This window comes from Lycorma delicatula, chromosome 2 (genome assembly GCF_047948215.1).
Source record: "Lycorma delicatula isolate Av1 chromosome 2, ASM4794821v1, whole genome shotgun sequence".
Classification (NCBI taxonomy): domain Eukaryota; kingdom Metazoa; phylum Arthropoda; class Insecta; order Hemiptera; family Fulgoridae; genus Lycorma; species Lycorma delicatula.
This window is the reverse complement of record NC_134456.1, coordinates 74,440,172-74,466,046: the sequence shown is the minus strand read 5'-3', so window position 1 is coordinate 74,466,046 and position 25,875 is coordinate 74,440,172. Positions and strand designations below refer to the sequence as shown.

Genomic DNA, 25,875 nt, shown 5'->3' with positions numbered 1-25,875 from the left:
ACTCAAGTGTGTTCTTTCATTAGTTAAACCTTAAAATTAACCAACCCAAGTGTAAGCTTTTACATGTTTTGATTTTTTTTTTTAGCTTAAATTATTTTTTATAAAAAAATGATTTAAATTCCAATTTATAATTTCTTCTATATTTTTTTTTGTCTTCAGTCATTTGACTGGTTTGATGCAGCTCTCCAAAATTCCCTATCTAGTGCTAGTCGTTTCATTTCTGTATACCCCCTACAGCCTACATCCCCAAAAATTTGTTTTACATATTCCAAATGTTGCCTGCCTGCACAATTTTTTCCTTCTACCTGACCGTCTAATATTAAACTGACTTTTCTTGGATGCCTTAATATGTGGCCTATAAGTCTGTCTCTTCTTTTAACAATATTTTTCCAAATGCTTCATTCTTCATCGATTTGCTGCAACACCTCTTCATTTGTCACTTTATCCACCCATCTGATTTTTAACATTCTCCTATAGCACCACATTTCAAAAGCTTCTAATCTTTTCTTCTCAGGTACTCCGATCGTCCAAGTTTCACTTCCGTATAAAGCAAAGCTCCAAACATATACTTTCAAAAATCTTTCCTGACATTTAAATTAATTTTTGATGTAAACAAATTGCATTTCTGACTGAAAGCTCGTTTTGCCTGTGCTATTCGGCACTTTATATCACTCCTGCTTCGTCCATCTTTAGTAATTCTACTTCCCAAGTAACAAAATTCTTCTACCTCCATAATCTTATCTCTTCCTGTTTTTACATTCAGTGGCCCATCTTCATTATTTCTACTACATTTTATTACTTTTGTTTTGTTCTTGTTTATTTTCATGCAGTAGTTCTTACATAGGACTTCATCCATGCCGTTCATTGTTTCTTCTAAATCCTTTTTACTCTCAGCTAGAATTACTATATCATCAGAAAATTGTAGCATCTTTATCTTTTCCCCTTGTACTGTTACTCTGGATCTAAATTGTTCTTTAACATCATTAACTGCTAATTCTATGTAAATATTAAAAAGTAACGGGGATAGAGAACATCCTTGTCAAACTCCCTTTCTTATTTCGGCTTCTTTCTTATGTTCTTCAATTATTACTGTTGCTGTTTGGTTCCTGTAAATGTTAGCAATTGTTTTCCTTTCTCTGTATTTAAACCCTAATTTTTTTTAATGCTGAACATTTTATTCCAGTCTACGTTATCGAATGCCTTTTCGAGGTCTATAAATTCCAAGTATGTTAGTTTGTTTTTGTTTAATCTTCCTTCTACTGTTAATCTGATGCCAAAACTTGCTTCCCTTGTCCTTATACTTTTTCTGAAACCAAGTTTGTCTTCTCCTATCACTTCTTCCACTCTCCTCTCTATTCTTCTGTACAGAATTCTAGTTAAGGTTTTTGATGCATGGCTAGTTAAGCTTGTTGTTCTATATTCTTCACAATTATCTGCTCCTGCTTTCTTTGGTATCATGATTATAACACTTTTTTTTTAAGTCTGATGGACTTCCTCTTTTTCATAAATATTACACACCAGTTTGTATAATCTATCAATTGCTTCCTCATCTGCACTGCGCAGTAATTCTACAGGTATTCCGTCTATTCCAGGAGCCTTTCTGCCATTCAAATCTTTTAATCCTCTCTTAAATTCAGCTCTCAGTATTGTTTGCCAGGATTGTTTGTTTGTCTCAATTAGTTTGCCTTCTTGCAAGAGGGCAACTTTGACTTTGGTTTTCATTTATCAAATAATTCTGATTTTAATTAATATTTAATAAGTTTATTTCTCAAAAAAATAATTTTTTTATGAACTTTTCATTTTTTGATAAATATATATGATATTATAATTTATATTTTGATAAATATAATTGTATTCATTAAATATATTTCAAAGTAATTATTTTTATTTAATAAAAATTTGTCACTTTCAAGGGTTGTATTCCATGAGGAAATGTGCATTTCCTCATTCAACCAAGTTACTTGGTTGAAGGTGGAAAACAGTTTGTAAAGAAAATTTTTATATATAATCAAATTCCTGTGACTTGAATTCCGATAACTTGAAAATTTCTACAACTCAAAATTTTCCCTAATTCCTGGCCGTTTTGTATTATTACGTAATATGGAAATATAATTCCTTTAATTTGAACAAAAATTCTATAAGTTGAAGAAAAAATTTGATTAGTTTATTAAACCCCATTTTTACATTAGGCCTACAATACTGACCCTGTTTTCAGTTTAGAAATATAAAACATGATTTACTTCCTGTACTATGTGATAACAAAGAAGGATGAAATCAACATACAGTAAAGAGGGAAGCAAAATCTTATACATCTCACATCAGTATTCACTGGAACTTATTTTGTCATAGAAGTGTCGGTCAATGTGTCTTTATAACTGTCTCAGCTCGTATGCATAGTTTTCGTAAGTCTGTTTGGGTTTGTTTGCTACTGTAAACAAGGATGTTCTTATTATCTCCTTGCAACCGATTTTTACATGTTTAGTTTTTATACAGTTAGGTTTAGTTTTTATTCAGTTTGGTTAGTTGTTTGTATATTCATTCTGTTCTTTTTTTTTAAATCCCGAAAAGAAATTTAAAAACATTATTATTAGATGATAAAATAAGGCTCATAATGGAACTAGATGAGGGGGAAAAAAGAAGAAAAATGTGATCTCAATGAAATTCAGAATACCACCAAACACACTTATTACAGTTTACACACCCAACAAATTTACAAAAAGCGTGAAAAAATTTTGAAAGATCCACCTTCATAACTCAGGCGTTATCAAAAGAGTAAAGTCTGTCAAATATCCCAATTTGAAAAAAGCATTTTAGAGTGGTTTAAAAATAGTCATGATCAAATTTTACATATCAGTGGACAAAGTTTACATGAAAAAGCCTTTGCAAAGTACTTTGCAAGACAGTTCAATTGTATGGATTTCAAATGTTGTGTGGGTTGGCTTAATAATTTTAGAGATAGGCATGGAATAATTTCTAAAAATGTTTGTGGTGAAAGTGTCAGTGTAAATGAAGAAGTTTGTATGTAATACATGGATAAACGGTACGCTAAAAGAAATTATGAACAAATAAACAAATCTGACATTTTTAACGCTGATGAAACTGGACTGTTTTACAAATGTTTACTTGACAAAATAACTTTAAAAGGTGATAAATGCCATGGTGGGAAACAAAGTAAAGAGACTGCGTCACAGTTCTTTTAGGTGCAAACATGTCAGGGACAGAAAAGTTGACGAAACCCTTCTTAATAGGTAAATCGAAAAATCCATGTTGTTTTGCTGACATTAAATCTTTGCCTGTTCAGCACAAAGCCAATAGAAAAACATGGGTTACTAGTGAAACCATCGAAAAGTGGTTATTCAAATCAGATCATTATCATTCAAAAAATAGAAAGCTTGTTCTATTTATTGACAACTGCCCAGCACATCCAAAACAGTTTCCTGCAGAATTGTTATCGATAAAATGCATTTTCTTTCCACCAAATCTTATCTCTAATTTCTAACCAATGGATTAGGGCATTACACAAAATTTTAAATAAATGTACAGGAAAAGGATTATAATGAAAACGTTAGAAATGGACAAAAAAAAACCAGAAATTAATCTTCTTCATTGTCTATGGCAAGTTAGTTAAAAATCTTCGAATGTGACAGCTAACAATTTTAAACTGTTTTAAAAAAGCTGGATTTAAAAACCCACAAAAACTGTTATTTTGTCAGAATGTGAATAAACTGTCAGTGAAAACCTTTGTTCTAGCAACAATAATGGTGATGATGATAATGAATGGCAGTCAGTTATCGATGTTTTGAAAGTACCCAGCGACATAACTTTTTGGTACTGTGTTTTTGTAGATGAAGATTTGGTAGCAGCCAAATGCCCTACTGATGAAGATATTGTAATCAATACGATTAACGCAAAGGCAAATATTGACACCATAGAGACTGATTCGAATAATACTAATGATGAACTACCCTGCGTGCTGCCCCCCAACTTTAATGGAAGTTACAGATAACATTGAGTCTGTTTTATGATTCGTTGAGTCAAAAGTTGATGCGTCACAATTTGTTTTTTCCGTGATGGCAGATATAGAAAAATGTTTGACTATACTGCATCAGAAGAAATGTCAGGACAACTCTCAACATTCTTTTTAATAAATTTTAATTAAATTCGGTTTTTTTTTTTTTTTTTTTTTTTTTTTACAAAAGAGCCAATTATTCTTCACTTTTTATTTTATGTTTTATAACTTTAATATTGTTTTTATATTATGTGAAATTTTTTAAAAAACAATCATTGAATTTAAAACTGAACCCTCTTTTATATATAATACATCAATGATATTTCTTACTGCATAATAAGTATAGCTTTTTGTATTTTTCATTCATTAACGATTTTTGTACAATAGATTGATTATCGGTGAGAAAAATGTGATTAATGTACAGTATTTTCATCTATATTTATTTATTAGCTTACATTTTGTTTAGTGTTTTCCGCGAGTTAGCAAGTTAGCAAGTTAGTTAGCAAGTTAAGTTTAACTTGCTAACTACATATATATAATACATACGTACTAATCAGTAGTACTATACTCTACATATGTTTATAATGCTGAATCATATAATGTAATAATATTGCTGTGGCATAGTTTGTATTTGGGAAATATGCATTATTTTCTTAAATATCACTGTACATTTTACATGAGTGAATTTACAGTGGATAGTAATTTTGTAACATGTATGTTTCTCTAACTCGAATTTTCCATAAGTCAAACTTTTTTTTTTATTCCCTTGAATATTCCAGTTAAGAATTTGACTGTAATCCAATCTTCGTTATGTGGTACACTGTTCAAAATAAAAACTTTAACAGGGTGAATTTGATATTTGCGCATAAGTGGATGTTTTAAGTATATAAAAGATCCTTTTTGTTGTGTGTAGAATATAAAGTTGTTAGAGATGGTAAACTTCTCATTTGTGACTATGAGATGATTGGCAAAAGGTTGCTCAATAGTAACTCTTTATTGCTATGGAGAATTTCAAATGTTCATTGTATCTTTGTTTAAAACTGTGCCATGTTTGACCAGTTTAGGAAATTGTGCACTTACAACATTTCAGTTTATGTATTACTCCTAGCAAAGGCAATTACTTTTATATGGATTTGAATACTAGATCATGGATACCAGTGTTCTTTGATGGTTGGGTTTCAATTAAACACATCTCAGAATGGTTGACCTGAGACTGTGACTACACCTTATTTACATTCATACATGTCATCCTCAGAAGTAATACCGTACGATGATTCCTGAGACTAAACAGAAAAAGAGAAGAGGAAGTTTATGTATTACAGGAACATTGTGTTTGTTGATTGTGTTCTGATTATGAATATTGATAATTGATTTGTTGTTTCAAAAAGTTTATAGATTTAACTAATTTTTATAAGATGCTTGCTTCTCTCATTCCAACAATTCAAATTATATAATGATTCACTTACTAATGTTTTCAAAAGAATCGCAGTAAAAGAGTACTAAATAAATTGTTTCATCATTGTCAAGTAAAAAAAAACAACATTGAATTGGTGGTGTCAATATAAAGAAAAAGAACTGTTATTTTTACATTAATTAAAATGACTTTATTAACTATTTTAATATTCTAATTTGATGAAATTGATGTAACATATCAGTTTTATTATTTATATTATAGTAAATTAAAAATACGTAGCTGATCACTATTATAGAAAAATTTTTGTCAGAATCTTAAATACTTTTATACAATTAATGAGAAGATTACAACTGATTACACTGATCAACATGATTTTTGTCTCATGAGCACCTGTAGGTGTACACTTAATGCAGTTTTTTATCCTGTTTTCAAATATTTACTCAGAATTTCTCCATCACCTACAGTTTTGTTGTTATTTTAATCTTTGTAAATATTTTAAAATGCTTTTTTGTCCATTTGTCCATTGTCAAGTAAAAGCTCCTAGAGCATTATAAATTTGATGGAACCAAATGACTTAACTGAAAGAGTAATGTTGCTACTGTTTTGCAGGTTGAAACGTGTAGACATATGCAATTGTGATCTAGTATCTCTGGCATCAGAACGATGCCAGTTGTGAGACAGTAGTGCACCAGTAAACATGTCATTGTGGGTGCTTTGTGTGCCTGAATTATTGTGTGTTACCTATTTACGACTTTATTTCTTTTAAGTAGGCAGTTACAAAATGCCTAGAGTTTGTTTAAATCATCCTAACAATTTTTTTTATGTATGTGGTGAAGGCTCATAGGCGAAACCTTACTCCATTAATACAAAAGTGTTATGAACTTTATTTTGAGTGTAAAGTCAGGGACCAAACAAGAGCCTGGGCTCCACATATCTGTTGTTTATTGTGTTCTAGGCTTCTTACTGCTTGGAAAATTGACACACACCACATGACATTTGCTATCTCTATGATTTAGAGAGACCCAAAGATCACTCTTCTTACTGTTAATTCTGCTTAACAAACATTAAAGGGATTACGTCAAAATCAAAACATATAGTGGTGTACCCTAATTTACAGTCTACAATGAGACCAATTCCACACTGTGAAGAATTGCCCATACCAAAGCCTCCAGAACATGTGACATTAGATGAAGAGAGCTCAGAGTCTGATGGAAATAAGGAAGTAAAAGAAACAGATTCTGATGATACAACTTTTTAATAAAGCAGCTTCGTACGGAGCTGCCATTTGCCCATGCTTGCTCAGGTGGGCAGTGGTGATGAAGTGCAGGGATTCTTGAGCCCCTGAGCTAAAAGACTGAGTCCCAGCAGGGCCGTTCCTTCAGGGGTATCCCTGTTAGAGGTGAAGCACAAAGGACCAAGTTCTAGTTGCTGGGTGATGGAGGCCAGGAACAGCATAGCCAGGCTTGATGTTTCCCTCATCTGGCAGCTAGAGGCAAAGGCATCTCTCGGAACCATGTTCATGCTTAATTAGGGGTCTGGTTCCAGGAGGCAGGATAAAAAAAGTTCATCTTAGCCTCATTTACTTACTCAAGAAAATCTTAAACATCACATACAAGATTTAAAGTTATCAGAAAAACAGTTTGAAATGCTTGCTTCCTGGCTAAAAGGATGGAATCTTCTTCAAAAGAATACAAAGATAAGTACTTATCGTAGTTGTCATTCTGAATTTAATGACCATATTTCTGAAGAAAATGGCTTAATGTTTTGTAATGACATTTCTTCTCTTATGGTAACACTTTTTAATGAAGATAACCCAACATAATGGCACGTTAATTGATTCCTTTAAAGTTAGTTTAAAAGCTGTGCTTCTGCATAATGGCATTAAATTCCCATCAGTACCAGTGGCTCACTCTGCTAGTATGAAAGAAACATATTAAAAATTTGAATTTATATTGGAAATCTTCAATATGCAGGATATAAATGGATTATTTGTGGTGATTTGAAGGTAATTGCACTTATTCTTGGTCTGCAGCTTGGTTACACAAAGTACTGTTGTATTTTGTGTGAACAGGATAGTAGGGACAGAAAAAACAATTTCATTAGAAAAGAATCGCCTGAACGCGAATCACTCATTCCTAAACAGAAAATTGTAAAACATGACCTATTGTGTAAAAATAAAAATGTGTATCTACCTCCATTACATATCAAACAAGGATTAATGAAAAATTATGTCAAGGCCATGTACAATACCTTCTGGTTTCATGTACTTAAACAGAAGTTTCTTACAATTAATGAAGCAAAAATTAAATAAGGAATATTTGTGGGTTCACAAATATGATCACTAATGCATGATGAAAAGTTTGAGGAACTTTTGAATCCACTGAGATAGCAGCTTGGCAAGAATTAAGAAATGTTACTCAGAGTTTTTTGGTAAATCGAAAGGCGGAAAATTACTGTGATATTGTCAATGATCTTATAAAAATTTGGGTTGTAATATGTCCTTAAAAGTGCACTGTCACCTAGATTTCTTCCTGGAAAATCTTGATACAGTAAACGAGGAGCATGGGGAACACTTTCATCAGGAGATTTCAGCTGTGGAAAAGAGGTATTAAGACAAATGGAATCCTATTATACTAGCCGATTATTGTTGGACCATCAAGAGGGATGCTTCACAGGTGAAATATAGCAGAAAATTGTCATTTATTATTTTCTAGGCGAGTCAAATGTTTAAATATTGTGTAGTTAAGAATGCAGAAAGGATTAAAGTTTTTGAAATTATAAATTCCTGTCTCTTAGAAACCTTTCATGATGGGGATAAACCAATATCTTCAGGAAAAAAAATACTATCAGAGTACATATATTTCTTCCTCACACAAAAAAAAATATTTTTTTGTTTCCCAGTATTATTAATAGAAGCATTCTACCTAAATTCAGTCTTACTTCCAAAATTTTATTAATCTTATAACTATTTTAACTTTTTTCCAAGAAGCTACCTCTTTTTAAACATGATTTAGATAGCGATTTAAAATATTACTTCAAAAAAATTATGCTGCAAAGTACAACAGACTTTTTGCTTGAACTTTACTACTCGCCCAATAATAGAATTATTTAGATAATTTATACCATCCTCAAAATTAGAATATCCAAATTCAACTATTTGGTTAAACTCAGAGCAGGAAATCATTTTTTTTTCTAATTACAAAATTCCAGGGCAAAATGATAATTGCATTTCTGCCTGTCATCTAAAAGTTCTGGGTTCAAACCTCAGTTAGGCATTTTGCACACATTACAGAATCCGTCAACCATAAGTGGCTGTAATTGAATGTGTATTTATATCATATATGGAATAAGTATTATTTATTTATTTTATTTTTTGGTTTATACAGTACAGTCTATAAAATAAATCAAATAACTTGCTGATAATGGTAAGAATGTTTGTTGGTAAAGTACTGATTATTAAGACTCTTAATCATTGAAGATATTGACAGTTAATCATTATAGGGAGCCCTAAGAAGGGCATTGATGAAGCAGTCTAAAAAGATGTGATAGGTTCTATAATCTTACAGTAGTGGGGGTACCTTGCATCCATCTCAAAATTTTTCCCAAAAACTATAAGTATTCCTTAAGAAACTTATTAATAAGAGTGAGGGAAGGAGTGTTTCATTATCACTTTCATTCAATCGATTATAATGTTTCACATCATCATTCAAAGTCCACCGAGTTGCAATTGATATGACTTAGGCTTTAACAATGCAAGTGAAACCTCTACCCAGTTCACTCCAATGGCTGGGTATATATTCATTTTTTTGCTGACAGAGAAAGTAACTAATTGATACTTTTTGTATCACAGATGTTTTATAAACCTCACAGTCATAAAATTGGTCCAAATAATACACATTTTCCTCCCAGAATGTAAGAAAATTAATATAACTTTTATGTTTAAAAACAAAGTTATGTTATATACAGTAAATTATATGTACTGAGATAATTAGTAGAGCAATGTGTAGTAATAGTATAAAAAGTATAAAAATAAAAGTGCAAACATACCTTTTATTTTGAATTCTTAAAATTATTTGCATTACAAATTATAATAGTGAGATCACTGGCATGAATTACTGTGCACCTATTTCTATTTTGTTTTCAATTCCAGTATCTCCATTTCTTTATTTTATTAACATTAACTACGTTGATGATTGAAATTAAACTTTTTTTTTTGGCACACTGAACAAAATATGAGATCGTAGTAGAATTTATTCCTGCTGAATTCAACTATGTAAATAGATTTAATTCACTGCTTTTTTGTGATATGTAGGTACACTTTGAAAGAAATATAAGAATTTACAAGCTTGCAGGGCACTATTCAATTTATCTAAATTTGGTAGTAGTTTTCCCTTTGTATTTGGCATCTGCAACTTTCCCACATTCTTCTTTTGTTTTGTTTGTTTTTGTATTTGCTAAGTTTTTGTTGTTGGTTTGTTTTATTGTAATTGCATGTTGAACTCACTTCTTTTACCTTTGGGTTGGTAGTGGATTTCAGTTCCTTTTCTTTTACTCAGTCTTATTTGAGGCTAACATTTAAGATATGTTTTTTTAATAACATTTAAGGAATGTCAAATGTAGCATTCGTATTGAATGAGGCAAGAACAAGGCTGAGAGATGCCTTTAGATGAGGTTTTGAAGATGACATCTGATAAAGCCCATACAGGCTAGGTACGGAGAGGGTGGTATGACAACCGCAACTGTCACATGTTGGGTGTCTTCCCAACATGTGACAGGATGTACCCACAATGTCGCAGTAGTTGGGGGATTTAATTTCCTAAATGGCTTTGCTCAATACTTTTTTGTAACTAAGAAGCTAACTTTTTCAACTTGGCTTAACAGTTCTTTAAATTGTCCATCAATGTTCTTATTTAGGGACCACAAAAAAATTCCTTTCTTGATTTTATGACGCTAACACAAATAATTTTTCTGTCAAATAATGAAATCCAGCACCATTTTTATCCACTACTTTAACAAAGTTTTTGAAAAGCCTTAATTTTGTATAGAGTGGAAGTTTTTTGTATGGAGTTAACTAGTAGAAGATGTACGACATTTTTCTATCCAGGTTTTAGTGCTTCATACTTTGGTTATTCCTTTCTGATGTAATGATTTGTCTTGTCTCTGCTGTCCCATTCGCACAAAAAGCAACATAATTTAGTATAACTGAGCTGCAAAACCATTAATAACGCAATAATTTTAAAATTGCATTATATTGCCCAAAGATACTAGAATTTTTTATAACAGGCTTTTCATATTGTCGTATGTTTCTTTCAAGTTAGTTGCATAGGCTAATGGCAAAGAAGGTAATTTTTATCATTGTACTAAAGGACAGCTCTTAAACTAATTTTTGAAGAATCAATTAGCAATCTTCATTCTATAAACTATTTATGATGAGGAGAATCCATAGTAGCACAAATATTTTTACAGTATACTAAACTATTTTGTTCAGAATATAAATTTTGAGACTATCTCTGACAATAACTAAAAACACACTTCAGTGTCAGCAAGGAGAAGATCCAGTCTTTTAGCCTAGATACCAAAATCTTGGCTTGTTTCTTTGACAAGTTCAGATTCTGAATAAGGTTGTTTAATTTATATTGAGTTATCAGATGAGAATCACAAAAAGAAGGATTTTTGCTTCAAAAGTAGGATTTTTTTCACCTCATGTCAAACTTTAAGAGGTTTCTTCACATTCCAATTCATCTTTTAAAGTTAGATATGTTAGATATGCTGGAGGATGTGGTACAGGTAAATCCTGACTGAGCCACTGACCGTATAGCATATTGCAAATCTTTGGGTATTGCACTGTGCATTTGGCTTTATTACTTATTCCTTTTATCTTTGTAGCATAGTAATAACAGTACGACAAATCGTTTTACTGTTTTTGTCATCATACCATCAACATGGCCAAACTCACGTGCTGATTACCCCTAGCCGTCTGTCAGACGTTTCACGTAGGTTGAACAGCAAATATGAGGGTCTCAGTTCTTATTCTGATTACCACTTTACAGCTAAAATATAGTTCATAACATTTTTTAACTAGTAGAGTAAACTTTGTCACTGTCCCTTAAATGTGAAATCCTCCCCGTACCGTATATGTAAATCTGTGATTTACAATAAATCAGATTTATACCAATTACCATAGAAAGAATTGACATAAAATCATTTATTATATGAATAAAAACATAAAAATAAATAAACATTAAGTGACTGAAAGAAAGAAATGCTCTCTTAAACCAAGATATAGTAAACATCGAATACTCTTAATGAAAGACGCTAGTTTAAAGCAGGTAGTTAGTTTGAAGCAGGTAGTTATTCAGATCATTTATGCACGTCCTCGGCGAATTTATTCAGTAACACTACACAATTGACACAGTAAGTGTATATCACAAAAAGAATGAAACCACAGTAAGTGCATACACACTAAACTTTTAAACAATACTGATGTTAAGTGTATGATTCAATTGACTGCTCTGTGCTGATACGTCAGAACCTTAAGTAAATGAATCATCATACATATAAGGTAATATATTATATTACCTTCGTAATATTATGTTTATATCCCATCCTTTTTTAGAAATCATTTATAATATTATTTTATGTACATAAGTTATTCCTAAATAAATATGTCGAATTCCACAGAAGGAATATTTAAAAAATGTGAATGATGGAAAATTCTGATTGCATTTTTGAACTCTTATAAAAAATTACATTAAAAGGAACACAATAAAACTTTCACATGCCAAAAATTGTGTTTTTTAGCGTTGTATTATAACCTCTTTCATTTTTTCATTTAACATTTATTATTTCCATGACTGATTTTCATTAGCCAAAGATGTTATATTTATTATAGTACTATATATGTATGAATAGTGCTACATGAATTCTATTGTATTGTTTTTTGTTTTTTTTTAAAGATCAGTATTATTGTATTATTGCCTCATAAATTCTACCAGGTTAGAACCAGTCATTTATTTGCCTGTTTCTCAATGCACTGAATAATTTTATTAAAAGAATTATGATTGATTATTAGAAATAAAAATGAATTTTTACCAAAACGAATTAGAAATGCTCAGTTATCTCATCCTGGCAATTGCTTGGTCAATCAGGCGTATTTAAACTTTGTACATAGTTTTTAAAATGCTGCCTGTTAACAGAAAGATCTAAAATATTTATTTTCCCCTGGAAAAAGAATTTTTTTGGTAAAGAAAATATGGATATGTATGTATGTAAAATATAATGTATATGTATGTAAAATATGTATTACATGTTATTTTGATGAGTTCCTTTAATAACAAAATATTTATTTCAGATTTATAGTTAAAAATAAAAATATTAAATTATAAATAATGTTTTATATTTTTTTCTGCTGACTTAATCATTTTCAGCATAGCTTTGATTTATAGCGTATGTAATTACAGCTGCTCTGAACTACTTATTAAAAATAATTTATTCCGTGAAAATATATCAATTGATTGCTCAGTCAGTATTTCAAATTTAACCCAACTATTTAAAAACATGTATACGTTTACGAACAACTGCTTATTTGGTACTGTTGTATGAATTTATGTTTGTATTGTGGTTCAAATTGTTTTGTTGATCTTGATTTACAGTTTTAGTGCTATAAATAACCCATTTTCTCAATTTTAAAATATGCTATTAAAAAGTGCAGTAAATTCTTTTAAATTATTTAAATTTCTTGTACGTATAATCATTTTTAATTTTAGACATTTCTGTTATAATTTTCATTAATCTTACCTACATCAAAGACTATACTGCTGAAGTTTATTAGTTATAATTAATAAATACAGGCCATAGCGTGGTGTAATAAAAATGAGAAAATCTAAAAGGTATTTCTGTAATGTAGATGAACTGATTACTGTGTGTTAAACAGATGTGCATTAAAATATTTATTTTTGTTTTAGTTTGTATAACTGGTATATTTGGTATCTTGGCTTAATATAAATTTTCACTGTAGCAGATGGTATGTGTTTTAAACAGTTCGTTTGACTAGGTTATAATGATTTGTATACATACTATAATTCAGTTATTAGTATTAATAATTAGTCTTCTAAATATTCCATTTCCACCTTATACTTATATTAGTTCAGAAAACTTAAGTAGGAAGATCATTGTCAATGAATTTTAATTAATCTTGGTTTCTGCAGTTTCCTTATTGTAGATGGTTTCCAGTAATGATTCCTTAAGTAACAGAAAATTGATTGATTACTAATTTAATTATGTTTTTCATAACTTTCTTTGAAAAAAAAATGATTCAAAATTTTATTATAAAGAACCTTTTTAGTATTATGTAAAAATTTACTGTAAAATAATTTAATTAAAATTATGTAATTTAAATAAAAGTTAATTTTTATTTCAAAATGTAAACATATTTCTACTGGCTTATGACAGAAAATGATTCCCGTTGTAATGGGGTTTAGAATCATTTTTGCAAGTATGTTAAAAAATGTTATTGTTTAAAACAACATTTTTTAAAGAAACCTCTTTATTTTTTTAAGAAATATATTAGTGGTACTGAAAATTAAATAGGAAATGATTAATCCAAGATTTTGATGAAATGATATAATAGTAAGGAAATTTGGATTTTGATAGGATGGTAGGTTATATCCCTTACAATATCATGTTTCTACAATCCTAGAAAATTTTAGAGTACCATCCTGGAAATTGAAAGATAAGGAATAAACTAAAATGCCATATTTAATAAACTGGTTCATCCCTGTAAATCATTGAATTTAAATAATACTACCTGCAGTTTCACACTTTCTGTTATAATTTATTAACCCACCAGGTTGGTCTAGTGGTGAACGCGTCTTTGCAAATCAGCTAATTTGGAAGTCAGAGAGTTCCAGTTTTCAAATCCTAGTAAAGGCAGTTATTTTCGTACAGAGTTGAATACTAGATTGTGGATACCGGTGTTCTTTGGTGGTTGGGTTTCAATTAACCACACATCTCAGAAATGGTTGACCTGACACTGTACAAGACTGCACTTCACTTACACTCGTACATATCATCCTCTGAAGTAATACCTGATGGTAATTCCCACAGGCTAAACAGGAAAAAGGAAACTGTTATCATTTATTAAGTCTAATGCATTTAGTAGATGTCAAAGAATCTATTTAACCCTAGTGCACTAACTGAATTAATGCATACCTAATTACTAACTAGTCATAAAAATTTACGTACATGCTAAAGAAATAGGTTTCTCAGCAGAATAACTTTTTAATGTTACTGCAATGTGTATTACTTATTGATTAATATTATATAATATTTATTCAATAATATAAGATAAGAAAAACATAAAAGTAATAAACAGGTGTCTAAATTAAAAACCAAAACCACATTTTACATAACACACTTTTTACACAAGATATTTTACTTCTCGTTGTTAAACATTCTTAAACGTTGTCAATTTTATAAAACTTTTGCAATATATTAAGTAAATGAGTAAACATTTGATATTATTTACAGACAGTTTATGTGTGATTTCTTTTGGTGCTCTCCCCATTTAGGTTTTTTACGTAATACACAGAATGTGTCCGTCATTCTTCTCTTCTCATAAGAGCAAATTGAGCAGTAAATTCTTTTCCCTGTCTTTTCTTTTTCCTCTTTTAGCTCTTGTTCAACACTCGTCGATTTTTTATATTTTCATGGCATATTTTACTTATTGACATTCTTAATTCTGCAGAAAGACCTGGACAACTAAGTCGATGTTTCTGCCATTGAGTATTAGTTTGTGGAATTCCAGCATGAATTTTAATCTGCTACTTGGTTTCCTTTGGTTCTTGTACTGTTTATGACAAATCATAAAGGAGTTGACACACGCCATATTCAGCATGTTATAAAAAGCACAGAGAGGCCATCTACTTGTTTTTCTATTACAACATATGTTATAGCACATCTGGTCTAATGAGTCGACACCTCCTTTAGTACTATTGTAACTGAGTATTATGTCTGGTTTTATCAAGGTGATGTCAATGATTCCTTCATCGTGAGCTGTTAAAATACATTTCACGAGCTTTTCCTTTTTTTGTATAAGAGAGCACTGTGAGGTTTTTGTCAAAAAGAAACATTGTACTTCCGACTTTTCTGTGACCATATATTGGATTCCAGCCGATGATAATGCCAAAGCATTTTTCACCCTAAAAGAAAAAAAAAGTTAGATTGATTTGATAAGTTTGTTGGGCAGCTCCCTTTTGTTCTTTTTTTTACGGTGTCAATCAAAGGTTTGTGGGCAAGTGGCACGCTTGTGAACCAATTATCAATAGTTATGTTAAGATGACTCCCCTTTACAGATTCTGTCAACTTTTCGACGAAGAAATCTGCTGTTGGAATTCCAGAAGGTACTGTACTTTTGCTGAGATATGGCAAAAGAGATTGGCATCAATAACATACTTCATTGAAAAAAAGCTTGAAGTTCTTTTTTGGCTCCACAACATTTTTAGCTAGAGAGGTTGGTCCTGGTCGTCTATAAATAATATTTTGGTTTTGCCCATCCAAGGGACACTGATTGTGTTTTCCATATATAGCAGTTTTTTCCAACAAGTTCATAATTGTTTGGAGTCACCAATAAATCATTTGTAACAATCTGTAATTCTGGTTCACTTTGGATTTTTTCTTTTTTGGCCAGGCTAACATTCAATGTTTTTAATTTCCATCTCAACTTGATCTTCTAATTCCTCCTCGTTTGGTAGGTAGTTAGGATCCTTGTCCATATCATCAGGCTCCAATTCTTCTACTTCAAGGATGTCTTCCACGCCTTCCTCCTTCTCATCAGATAGTTTTTTTAATAACTAAAGAACTTCTGGCTCATAATAAGTTTTCTCCATTCTGATTGGAATAAAAACAGAAAAACTTTTAGTAAATTATATGTTAATACTAACTCTACGTAAAATTTACGTACAACCAGTTCAACAATTATTGCTGACTCTATGTAAATAATACATACATTAAAACAACACCTTAATTACTAACTACACATAAGTTTTACTTCCCTTCTTTCAGGACAAAGTGATGAAAAAATACAAATAGTAGCATCAGGCCCTTGAAACATGGAAACACTACAGAACACTAACCCGCCAAAGCATAGCTGGGAGGGTAGGAAGATCTGTGAATCACAGTACTCCCTATCCTTTAGATCATCACCTGTATATGTAAACTTAAGTGGTCTAGGGTTAAAAACAAAACCAAAGAAAATTAAAACATTTTTCACCCAGCAAGGAATGAAGTACCTATTCAAATCTAACTAGAAAAAAACTTCTTTTTTTGTTGATATTTTAAACAGCTTTGTATTTTTTGTGGTAATAGTTGGGCTACGTTTTAAAAGTCAGAGAGGTGGTAGAGCATATTGAAAATATTTTTATCTGTAGGTGATTTCTGCTTGTCACTTGATATTCTTTCTTTCATTTTTTATAGATAACTGTCTTCTTTATAATTGTCTTTTTAAGATATTGTTTCACAATAAACTTTTTATGTGCAATGGTTTTATCCATGACGGTTAGTCATGAGATTTATATAAAACAATTAATTTTTATAAACAGATCACTTAAAGTATTATTTAAAAAAAAAAATTGTCATTTTCAGTGAGTTTGGTAATCATCTTCTACAAGGTTGACTCATTGAATTATAATTTTATGTTGTTACTTCTAGTTTGGGTTAAGAAATCATGTATTCTAAATGTGGTTAAAAGTTTGTTTGATTTCAGTTATTTTCATTATTATTATTATTAAATTTGTATTTATATTTTTCAATTATGTTCATGTGTTTACATACAGTGAATTATATACAGAATTGTATTATAAAAGAATAAACAATATTCAAATCTGATATCACTTTCAACCACTTCTTAATACCATACACATTTTCATAACTTTAAAAACTGTCAGTGATATCATGCGTGCTACTGTGAAAATTAGCAGCATCAGGCGCTGAAGGTGGCAACAGAAATAATGTTTTGTGATGTATATAATTTAAAAAAAAATTTTAATTTAAAATAATTTTGGTTTAATTTTTTAGAAATTAATAGTTATATATTTTAATATGTTTTCATCCATTACAATGATGTTGATAAAAAAAAAAAAATTAATATTTTGGTCTCTGATATTTATTGACTTTAATGAAATTATGTTGATGATATTTTGTTGATCTTAAATAATTTATTAAATAGTGTATTTATTTTATGGTTAGGGTTTGTCTTCTTGTTTTTTAATGATTTTTATGTTCAGTAATAGTGATCATTGCAAATTCATTTATATTCAATTGTAAATTATGAATAGGCTATTTTTAGCCAAAGGCTTAATGTGTATTATTGAGAGTAATATTTTGAGTACTAAATTTATGTTTTATAGTCTTTAAAAACATGCTTTGTTATTGCACAGCCTGACAGTCTTTCTACCGTACTGGATCATGGCAAATACAGTAAAAAATAATTTGTTTATTGGATTGCATTTTAATGTATTGCTGCTATTATTAATTGTTTTAGTATTTGTAGAAGATTTTTTCTTTCATCACTAATTGATTATTCTTTATGGTTTTTATTTTGTTATTAAATCTTTTCCTGTAATAAAATACTTAATGGATGATTAGCTTTGCCAATTTTTTACTATGCATAGTTGAGTTGTTTATGGTTTACCTTGGAATTATGATTGATTAATTTGTTTTTTTTTTCATATCCGTTTAGCGCCTTTGAAGTCTAGTTTAAACACTTGTATATATTTTTATTCCTTCTATTCTGTAGCTGTTAATGGGTTATTTTTATAAAATCAATCCTGAGTTTAAAAAGCATCTGTTGTTAATATTGGGTATTCTGGAACTTAAAAATTAGCAAAATTTGTAAATACAAATTTATAGTTTTCAAAAAAGCTACTTGTTGGCTAATATTTTTCAGTAATTAGCTGTTGTGAGAAATGCTTTGTTATATTATATGACCCAGGTTCAATAAAATTTATGTACAAATTGCTAAAGAAAAACTCCAACAGTTACTCTAAAAAATATTCTACATACATATACTCTACTTAGTTTCAAATATCAAAACGCATAGCGATAGAATCATTGTAATAAGGATAAAATCAAAACCTAAACCGACAACGATTGTTAACGTCTATATGCCTACAAGCGCCCATGATGATGATGAGGTAGAGTGTGTATACGAAGAGATTGATGAAGCAATTAAACACGTAAAAGGAGATGAAAATTTAATAATAGTTGGAGATTGGAATGCAAGCATTGGAGAAGGCAAGGAAGGAAATATAGTGGGTGAATACGGGCTGGGGAAAAGGAATGAAAGAGGGGACCGACTTATAGAGTTTTGCACGAAGTATAATTTAGTAATTGCCAACACCCAATTTAAAAATCATAATAGAAGAATATACACTTGGAAAAAGCCAGGCGATACTGCAAGGTATCAGATAGATTATATCATGGTTAAGCAAAGATTTAGAAATCAACTCGTTGACTGCAAAACTTACCCTGGAGCAGACATTGATAGCGACCATAATTTGGTGATAATGAAATGTAGATTGGGGTTTAAAAACCTGAAGAAAAGATGTCAGATGAATCGGTGGAATTTAGAGAAGCTTGAGGAAGAGGAGGTAAAGAAGATTTTTGAGGAGGACATCGCAAGAGGTCTGAGTAAAAAAGATAAGGTAGAAAATGTAGAAGAAGAATGGGAGAATGTTAAAAAGGAAATTCTTAAATCAGCAGAAGCAAACTTAGGCAGAATAAAGAGAACTGGTAGAAAACCTTGGGTTTCAGACGATATATTGCAGCTGATGGATGAACGTAGAAAATATAAGAATGCTAGTGATGAAGAAAGTAAAAGGAACTATCGGCAATTAAGAAATGCTATAAACAGGAAGTGCAAACTGGCGAAAGAAGAGTGGATTAAAGAAAAGTGTTCAGAAGTGGAAAGAGAAATGAACATTGGTAAAATAGACGGAGCATACAGGAAAGTTAAGGAAAATTTTGGGGTACATAAATTAAAATCTAATAATGTGTTAAACAAAGATGGTACACCAATATATAATACGAAAGGTAAAGTCGATAGATGGGTGGAATATATTGAAGAGTTATACGGAGGAAATGAATTAGAAAATGGTGTTATAGAGGAAGAAGAGGAAGTTGAGGAGGATGAAATGGGAGAAACAATACTGAGATCTGAATTTAAGAGAGCATTAAAAGATTTAAATGGCAGAAAAGCTCCTGGAATAGACGGAATACCTGTAGAATTACTGCGCAGTGCAGGTGAGGAAGCGATTGATAGATTATACAAACTGGTGTGTAATATTTATGAAAATGGGGAATTTCCATCAGACTTCAAAAAAAGTGTTATAGTTATGATACCAAAGAAAGCAGGGGCAGATAAATGTGAAGAATACAGAACAATTAGTTTTAACTAGTCATGCATCAAAAATCTTAACTAGAATTTTATACAGAAGAATTGAGAGGAGAGTGGAAGAAGTATTAGGAGAAGACCAATTTGGTTTCAGGAAAAGTATAGGGACAAGGGAAGCAATTTTAGGCCTCAGATTAATAGTAGAAGGAAGATTAAAGAAAAACAAACCAACATACTTGGCGTTTATAGACCTAGAAAAGGCTTTCGATAACGTAGACTGGAATAAAATGTTCAGCATTTTAAAAAAATTAGGGTTCAAATACAGAGATAGAAGAACAATTGCTAACATGTACAGGAACCAAACAGCAACAATAACAATTGAAGAACATAAGAAAGAAGCCCTAATAAGAAAGGGAGTCCGACAAGGATGTTCCCTATCGCCGTTACTTTTTAATCTTTACATGGAACTAGCAGTTAATGATGTTAAAGAACAATTTAGATTCGGAGTAACAGTACAAGGTGAAAAGATAAAGATGCTACGATTTGCTGATGATATAGTAATTCTAGCCGAGAGTAAAAAGGATTTAGAAGAAACAATGAACGGTATAGATGAAGTCCTACGCAAAAACTATCGCATGAAAATAAACAAGAACAAAACAAAAGTAATGAAATGTAGTAGAAATAACAAAGATGGACCGCTGAATGTGAAAATAGGAGGAGAAAAGATTATGGAGGTAGAAGAATTTTGTTATTTGGGAAGTAAAATTACTAAAGATGGACGAAGCAGGAGCGATATAAAATGCCGAATAGCACAAGCTAAACGAGCCTTCAGTAAGAAATATAATTTGTTTACATCAAAAATGAATTTAAATGTCAGGAAAAGATTTTTGAAAGTGTATGTTTGGAGTGTCGCTTTATATGGAAGTGAAACTTGGACAATCGGAGTATCTGAGAAAAAAAGATTAGAAGCTTTTGAAATGTGGTGCTATAGGAGAATGTTAAAAATCAGATGGGTGGATAAAGTGACAAATGAAGAGGTATTGCGGCAAATAGGTGAAGAAAGTAGCATTTGGAAAAATATAGCTAAAAGAAGAGACAGACTTATAGGCCACATACTAAGGCATCCTGGAATAGTCGCTTTAATATTGGAAGGACAGGTAGAAGGGAAAAATTGTGTAGGCAGGCCACGTTTGGAGTATGTAAAACAAATTGTTGGGGATGTAGGATGTAGAGGGTATACTGAAATGAAACGACTAGCACTAGATAGGGAATCTTGGAGAGCTGCATCAAACCAGTCAAATGACTGAAGACAAAAAAAAAAAAAAAAAGTTTCAAATTATACTTCCTACTTGGCTTAATCCCTTTTGAAGTTTTCTTTGTACAGTATTGATCTTATTTGATGATGCCAGAGCTAATAGTATGTCTCAGTGTCATGTGTCTTTTTTGTGTAGCCTTTTAAACACCATATTAGGCATGCAAATTCATCATGAATTTCTTACATGGTGTCAAAACTACTTCATTTCAATTGCAGTTGTATCACATTTCCAGTGCATCTCATCTCTTAGGTCCCTTAATTCTATGCTGGAAATTGGAATTTAACATTGTGAACTCCATGTCTGAGGATTGACTAGCCTGACCCTAGAAAAGATCATCATATATACATTATTTTGAGTTGGTTAGATGTTGTCAAATGAGCGGAGTTGCACAGTTTTGTGGATTCATATAATAAGGTTTCTTTATAAGTAAGGTTTAACTAATTTAAAATACAATCTAAATAACTTTCAAACATTATTGCTACCTTTGATTTCCCTTTTTCTTTTGCAGTATTTATAAAGGATTTTTATAGTATATATAAACTTTTTTATGCTATTTGCATTGTTGGAACATTTATAGTTTGTTACTTTTGTAGACTTGTTATGTTAAAATGTAACTTTTAATGTATCTAGTTTATGTTTGTGTTATAATTGATTAAAATTTGTGTTTATGATTATTAAATTCAATTTCAAACACTTTAATCTTCTGTCAATTTGCAATTATTTCAAGCATACTGGAAATATTGGTAACAAGAACATATTATCCCTCTTTAACTTATTACAAATCGGATTGAAGTCTATACATTGCTTTCATTCCATGCATAAATTTTTGCCTTGCAAAATAACAGTATATTTAATCTAGTAATATTCATTCGCATACATGTAAATCTCCTGCTGGTATTTAATCATCATAGTTGTATTCAGATATAAATTAAAGTTAATTGCATTTGACACTTCAGTTTCAAAATACCTTGAAGATTTTATAGATTCTGCTTTATCAGATAAAAAGTAATCAGATGAAAAACTGATAGTTTTTCTTCTAATTAACGGGAATAATCAAGAATAGTAATGCAAAAACATACTTTCAATTGCACTTATTATAGTGATATGATTTTAACTTTCTCTTTATAGATTTGCGATTTCCTTTGGATGGTGCTGTAGAACTTCATTTTTCACCAAATCCAGAAGGTGTGAGGCAACCAACACCAGCACCCACACCTGCTGTGCCTGTAGATCTTTCTCCTGATCCAGTCACTCAATGGGACAGTTATGAGAACTTATTGCCAGACACTGATACTGAAGATAATAATGGTAAGTAACTTTTTATTCCTTCTTGTGTTATTTAGTTTTCTTGATCAGTGATAGTGAGGGTTTAAAATATGTAACTTGTATCATTTTGTAACTCAAAATAGCTATAAATCAGTTAAATCTATACTTGATACAGTATTTATCTGGTATTATGTTTAAGTCAGTCTTTATTTTTATGTTAACGACAGTTTTAATGTTTTTATAGTCTTTATGCATAGCCGTTACATTAAGACTTAGTAGTATGTATGGAAGTGAATAAATAATATATATTACTCATCGATAGTTTAGAAAGGTTGTGTAACAACAATGAGATCATTTTTTACTTAAAATAAATTTTGCATTTGGCTTCTAATACAAAGTACATCTTAACTTTGCCAGAATTATTAGATATTTTGGGTAATGAACCATGTTGCACTGATTTTGTTGATATGTGTCAGTATATTATTTTAATACTATGAATCAAATTTTTTGTTGAATTATAATAATTTTTCAGTGAAAATAATTTTTTAGTGTTGCTTACTAAATAATCCATTTTTATGAGAAGTATCTATTTTTTATGAAATTATTTTTATTGTGATGATGTTAAATCTTAACATGAAAATTGGTATTTAACAAATTACCAATTTTCACGTTATGTTTTCATATATTATCAATTAAAAAATTGCTAATATATTTTTATTAGAAAAAAAATTTTCTTAAAATGACATTGATGTTATTAAAAATTTTATTAAAATGATTATTGCATTTTAATGATAATTTAGTTTACTTTTAATTATTCTTCATCACGGTTGCTAACTGTTAACTGTCTGAACCCAACCATCATCCCTTGAAATAGATAGTTAATACAAAAATTCTTCAAACACTTTCTTAATTCTTGACCTTATTTCTTTTTTATTGATATTTTTTTATCCATAGTATGCCTTAATTTGAAATTTAAGAGTTCTGTTTAATGTTAATTGATAATCATTTATGTGGACTATTTTTTTGTTTTTTAAAGACCTTGTTTAATAATTTTTTTTACATAATAGGTTTCACCACAGATTCAGTTGTTTATTACTTCAGTATAATTAGGAAAAAAAATTGTGATAAAATCTAACCCAGCTCTTGATGTTAAGTTTTAGGCTTTTACATTCTGTTTGCACAATAAATTATTATATTTTTGTAAAATTATGTTTTATTTTAAACAGCAGTTATTTATAAAAACCTAGATTCCAATATGTGTGATAATTTTGTTTTACACATTGTGAAAACGCATGTACATCAAAGAACTGTATGCATTCTATTGTAAGCTTTTATTTGGCTTTGAAAAATGGTAGAGTTCTAATTTTAACCCTTATGTATTTTTTTTTTTTATGTTTTCATGCCTTACTCATCAAATTCACAGATATTGATTCTATTTTAATTTTTTTACGTTTTAAAATTGTATGTTTTTGTAATTATATATTGATTTATTGGATTTGAAGACAGTTTTATTTTTCCAAAAGTAACTATTTTTTCTTGGGTTTTCAGTTGCTTTTTAATTATAGTATTTGCTTATATAAGGGATGCAGTGAGGCAATAAGAATTTATATTTGTATTGAGGTGATAAATTAACTAAGCCAAATTTAAGAAAGTAATATTTATAAATTGTTACTCAAGCTAAATCCACTGCATTTCTGTTAGTGTCTAAAACAACTGTGTTTAGCCATGTGGTATCCATAGGTAAAATTATTAGCATTCCCTCATTTTTAAAATTTATTTTACATGATTTATTGGCATCTGCTTACCAATTAAATTGGAATTTTTCTCCGTGGTTTTTTTTTTTGTTACATTAAGGTGTTTACATTGTAACTGTATGCTGTTGAATTTTTCATTATAATATATTATAACCTAATTAACTAAGTTACTGTATTCTACATTGGTATTTGGATTTCATTTTAGAGAATTAATGTAATGTATCAAAATTAACTAATTTCTTATTAAATAATCAAGGACAGTAAAGTTAGATTGTATGAATTACAATTTATGATCAAATATTATTTATTATATTTCATTAAATTTTTATTTTTAGGCTTATAATATTTTTAAAAAAATATATTTTAACATGTTTTACACATTAAGACTAGGAGTTATTGAAGTTTGAATCAACTGATGGAAATATAATACTTTTAGAAATATGAACATTAGAAGTAATTAGTTCATAAAAAAAGCTGATTGAAAAAGTTTTATTTTTTAATTGTATCAGATTTGCCATTTTAAATTTCTGTTATTAATTTATAATTGTCTATGTAAGGTAAAAACCTTAAACTTGAGCTAGTTCTTGTTTTATAATGGCAGTGAAGAATAAATGTTTTGAAACAAATTTACTAAAAAATTCATGAAGTACAAGGACTGGCTGTTCAATAATTAAAAGACACAAATGGCTGTAGAACAATGAATATTTTATTCAATGATAATGAAAGTAACACTACTTTTCTTCAAAATCTTCAGCTACATTTATGCACATGTTCCATCATTCTGTGAACTTTCTTATTCCATTAATAAAGAATAGTTCACCTTTGTGTCCGAGCTATTCTTATACTGTTTTCTTGACCTCCACATTGTTGCCAAACTTGGTGCCACGTAAAAACTGTTTGAGAGGACTAAAAATAAGAAAAATCTGTTAGTGCAAGATTGGGACTGTTAGGTGGATGTCGCAACATCTTCCAATCAAACTTTTGCATCGCAGCAGTCTTCTTTTGAGTGGTGAAGGTGCATTATCATGTAGAATTATGCCTTTTGAGATGGAACCAGGAAGTTTCCAACTTACTGTGGGTTTCACTCTATTTTCTAACTTATCAGAAATATTACTAACTGTTGATTGCATGTTCTTTCAAAAAATTATTATAAATTGGGATTTCCAAGCCCCAATACACTGCTAGCATCAATTTACCGACTAACAAATTGGTTTTGAATCTTTTCTTTATGGGTGAACTAGGATGTTTCATTTACTCTATTTGTTTCAGTTTTTGTGTAACATATAATTTGATATACCATAAAATAAAATAAATCATTTGACAGTATCAGGAAAGGATTATCATTCATTTACAGCACCTGATTTCTTTACTAATTTGCTCACTGGGATTAAAAAAGCATCAAATTATAATATTACTAATCAGGACCATATTAATCATTAATACCACTATTAAATAAATATCTCATATTTTAGCTTGACTCATTTTCATGTTTCCTTTCATCTTCTTGTTAGTAATACACAAGCCAAAACTTGTTAATAAATTTAAAAACAACCAAATCTGCATATAATTTCTATTTTCACAGTATTTTGTATAATTCTTGTTATGCTCATACATATAATATAATAAAAAAAGTTGAAAAATAAAATGATTGTTCACAATTACTTCATTAAATATATATAGTAAAGCTATGTGTTTTAACCAATTTAAATAAGAGAAAACATTCTTAA

At 30.0% G+C, this 25,875-nt stretch overlaps 1 protein-coding gene across 12 annotated transcripts in view; it reads left to right on the top strand.

Annotated features, from left to right (window-relative positions):
- by (focal adhesion protein tensin) overlaps window positions 1-25,875 on the top strand; it is a 752,581-nt gene that overhangs the window by 493,963 nt on the left and 232,743 nt on the right. For all 12 annotated transcript variants that reach the window (XM_075355561.1, XM_075355571.1, XM_075355563.1 and 9 more), the window contains one exon: window positions 22,257-22,436. In XM_075355561.1, the coding sequence (XP_075211676.1) occupies window positions 22,257-22,436 (180 nt within the window). The remainder of the gene's footprint in view (window positions 1-22,256; window positions 22,437-25,875) is intronic.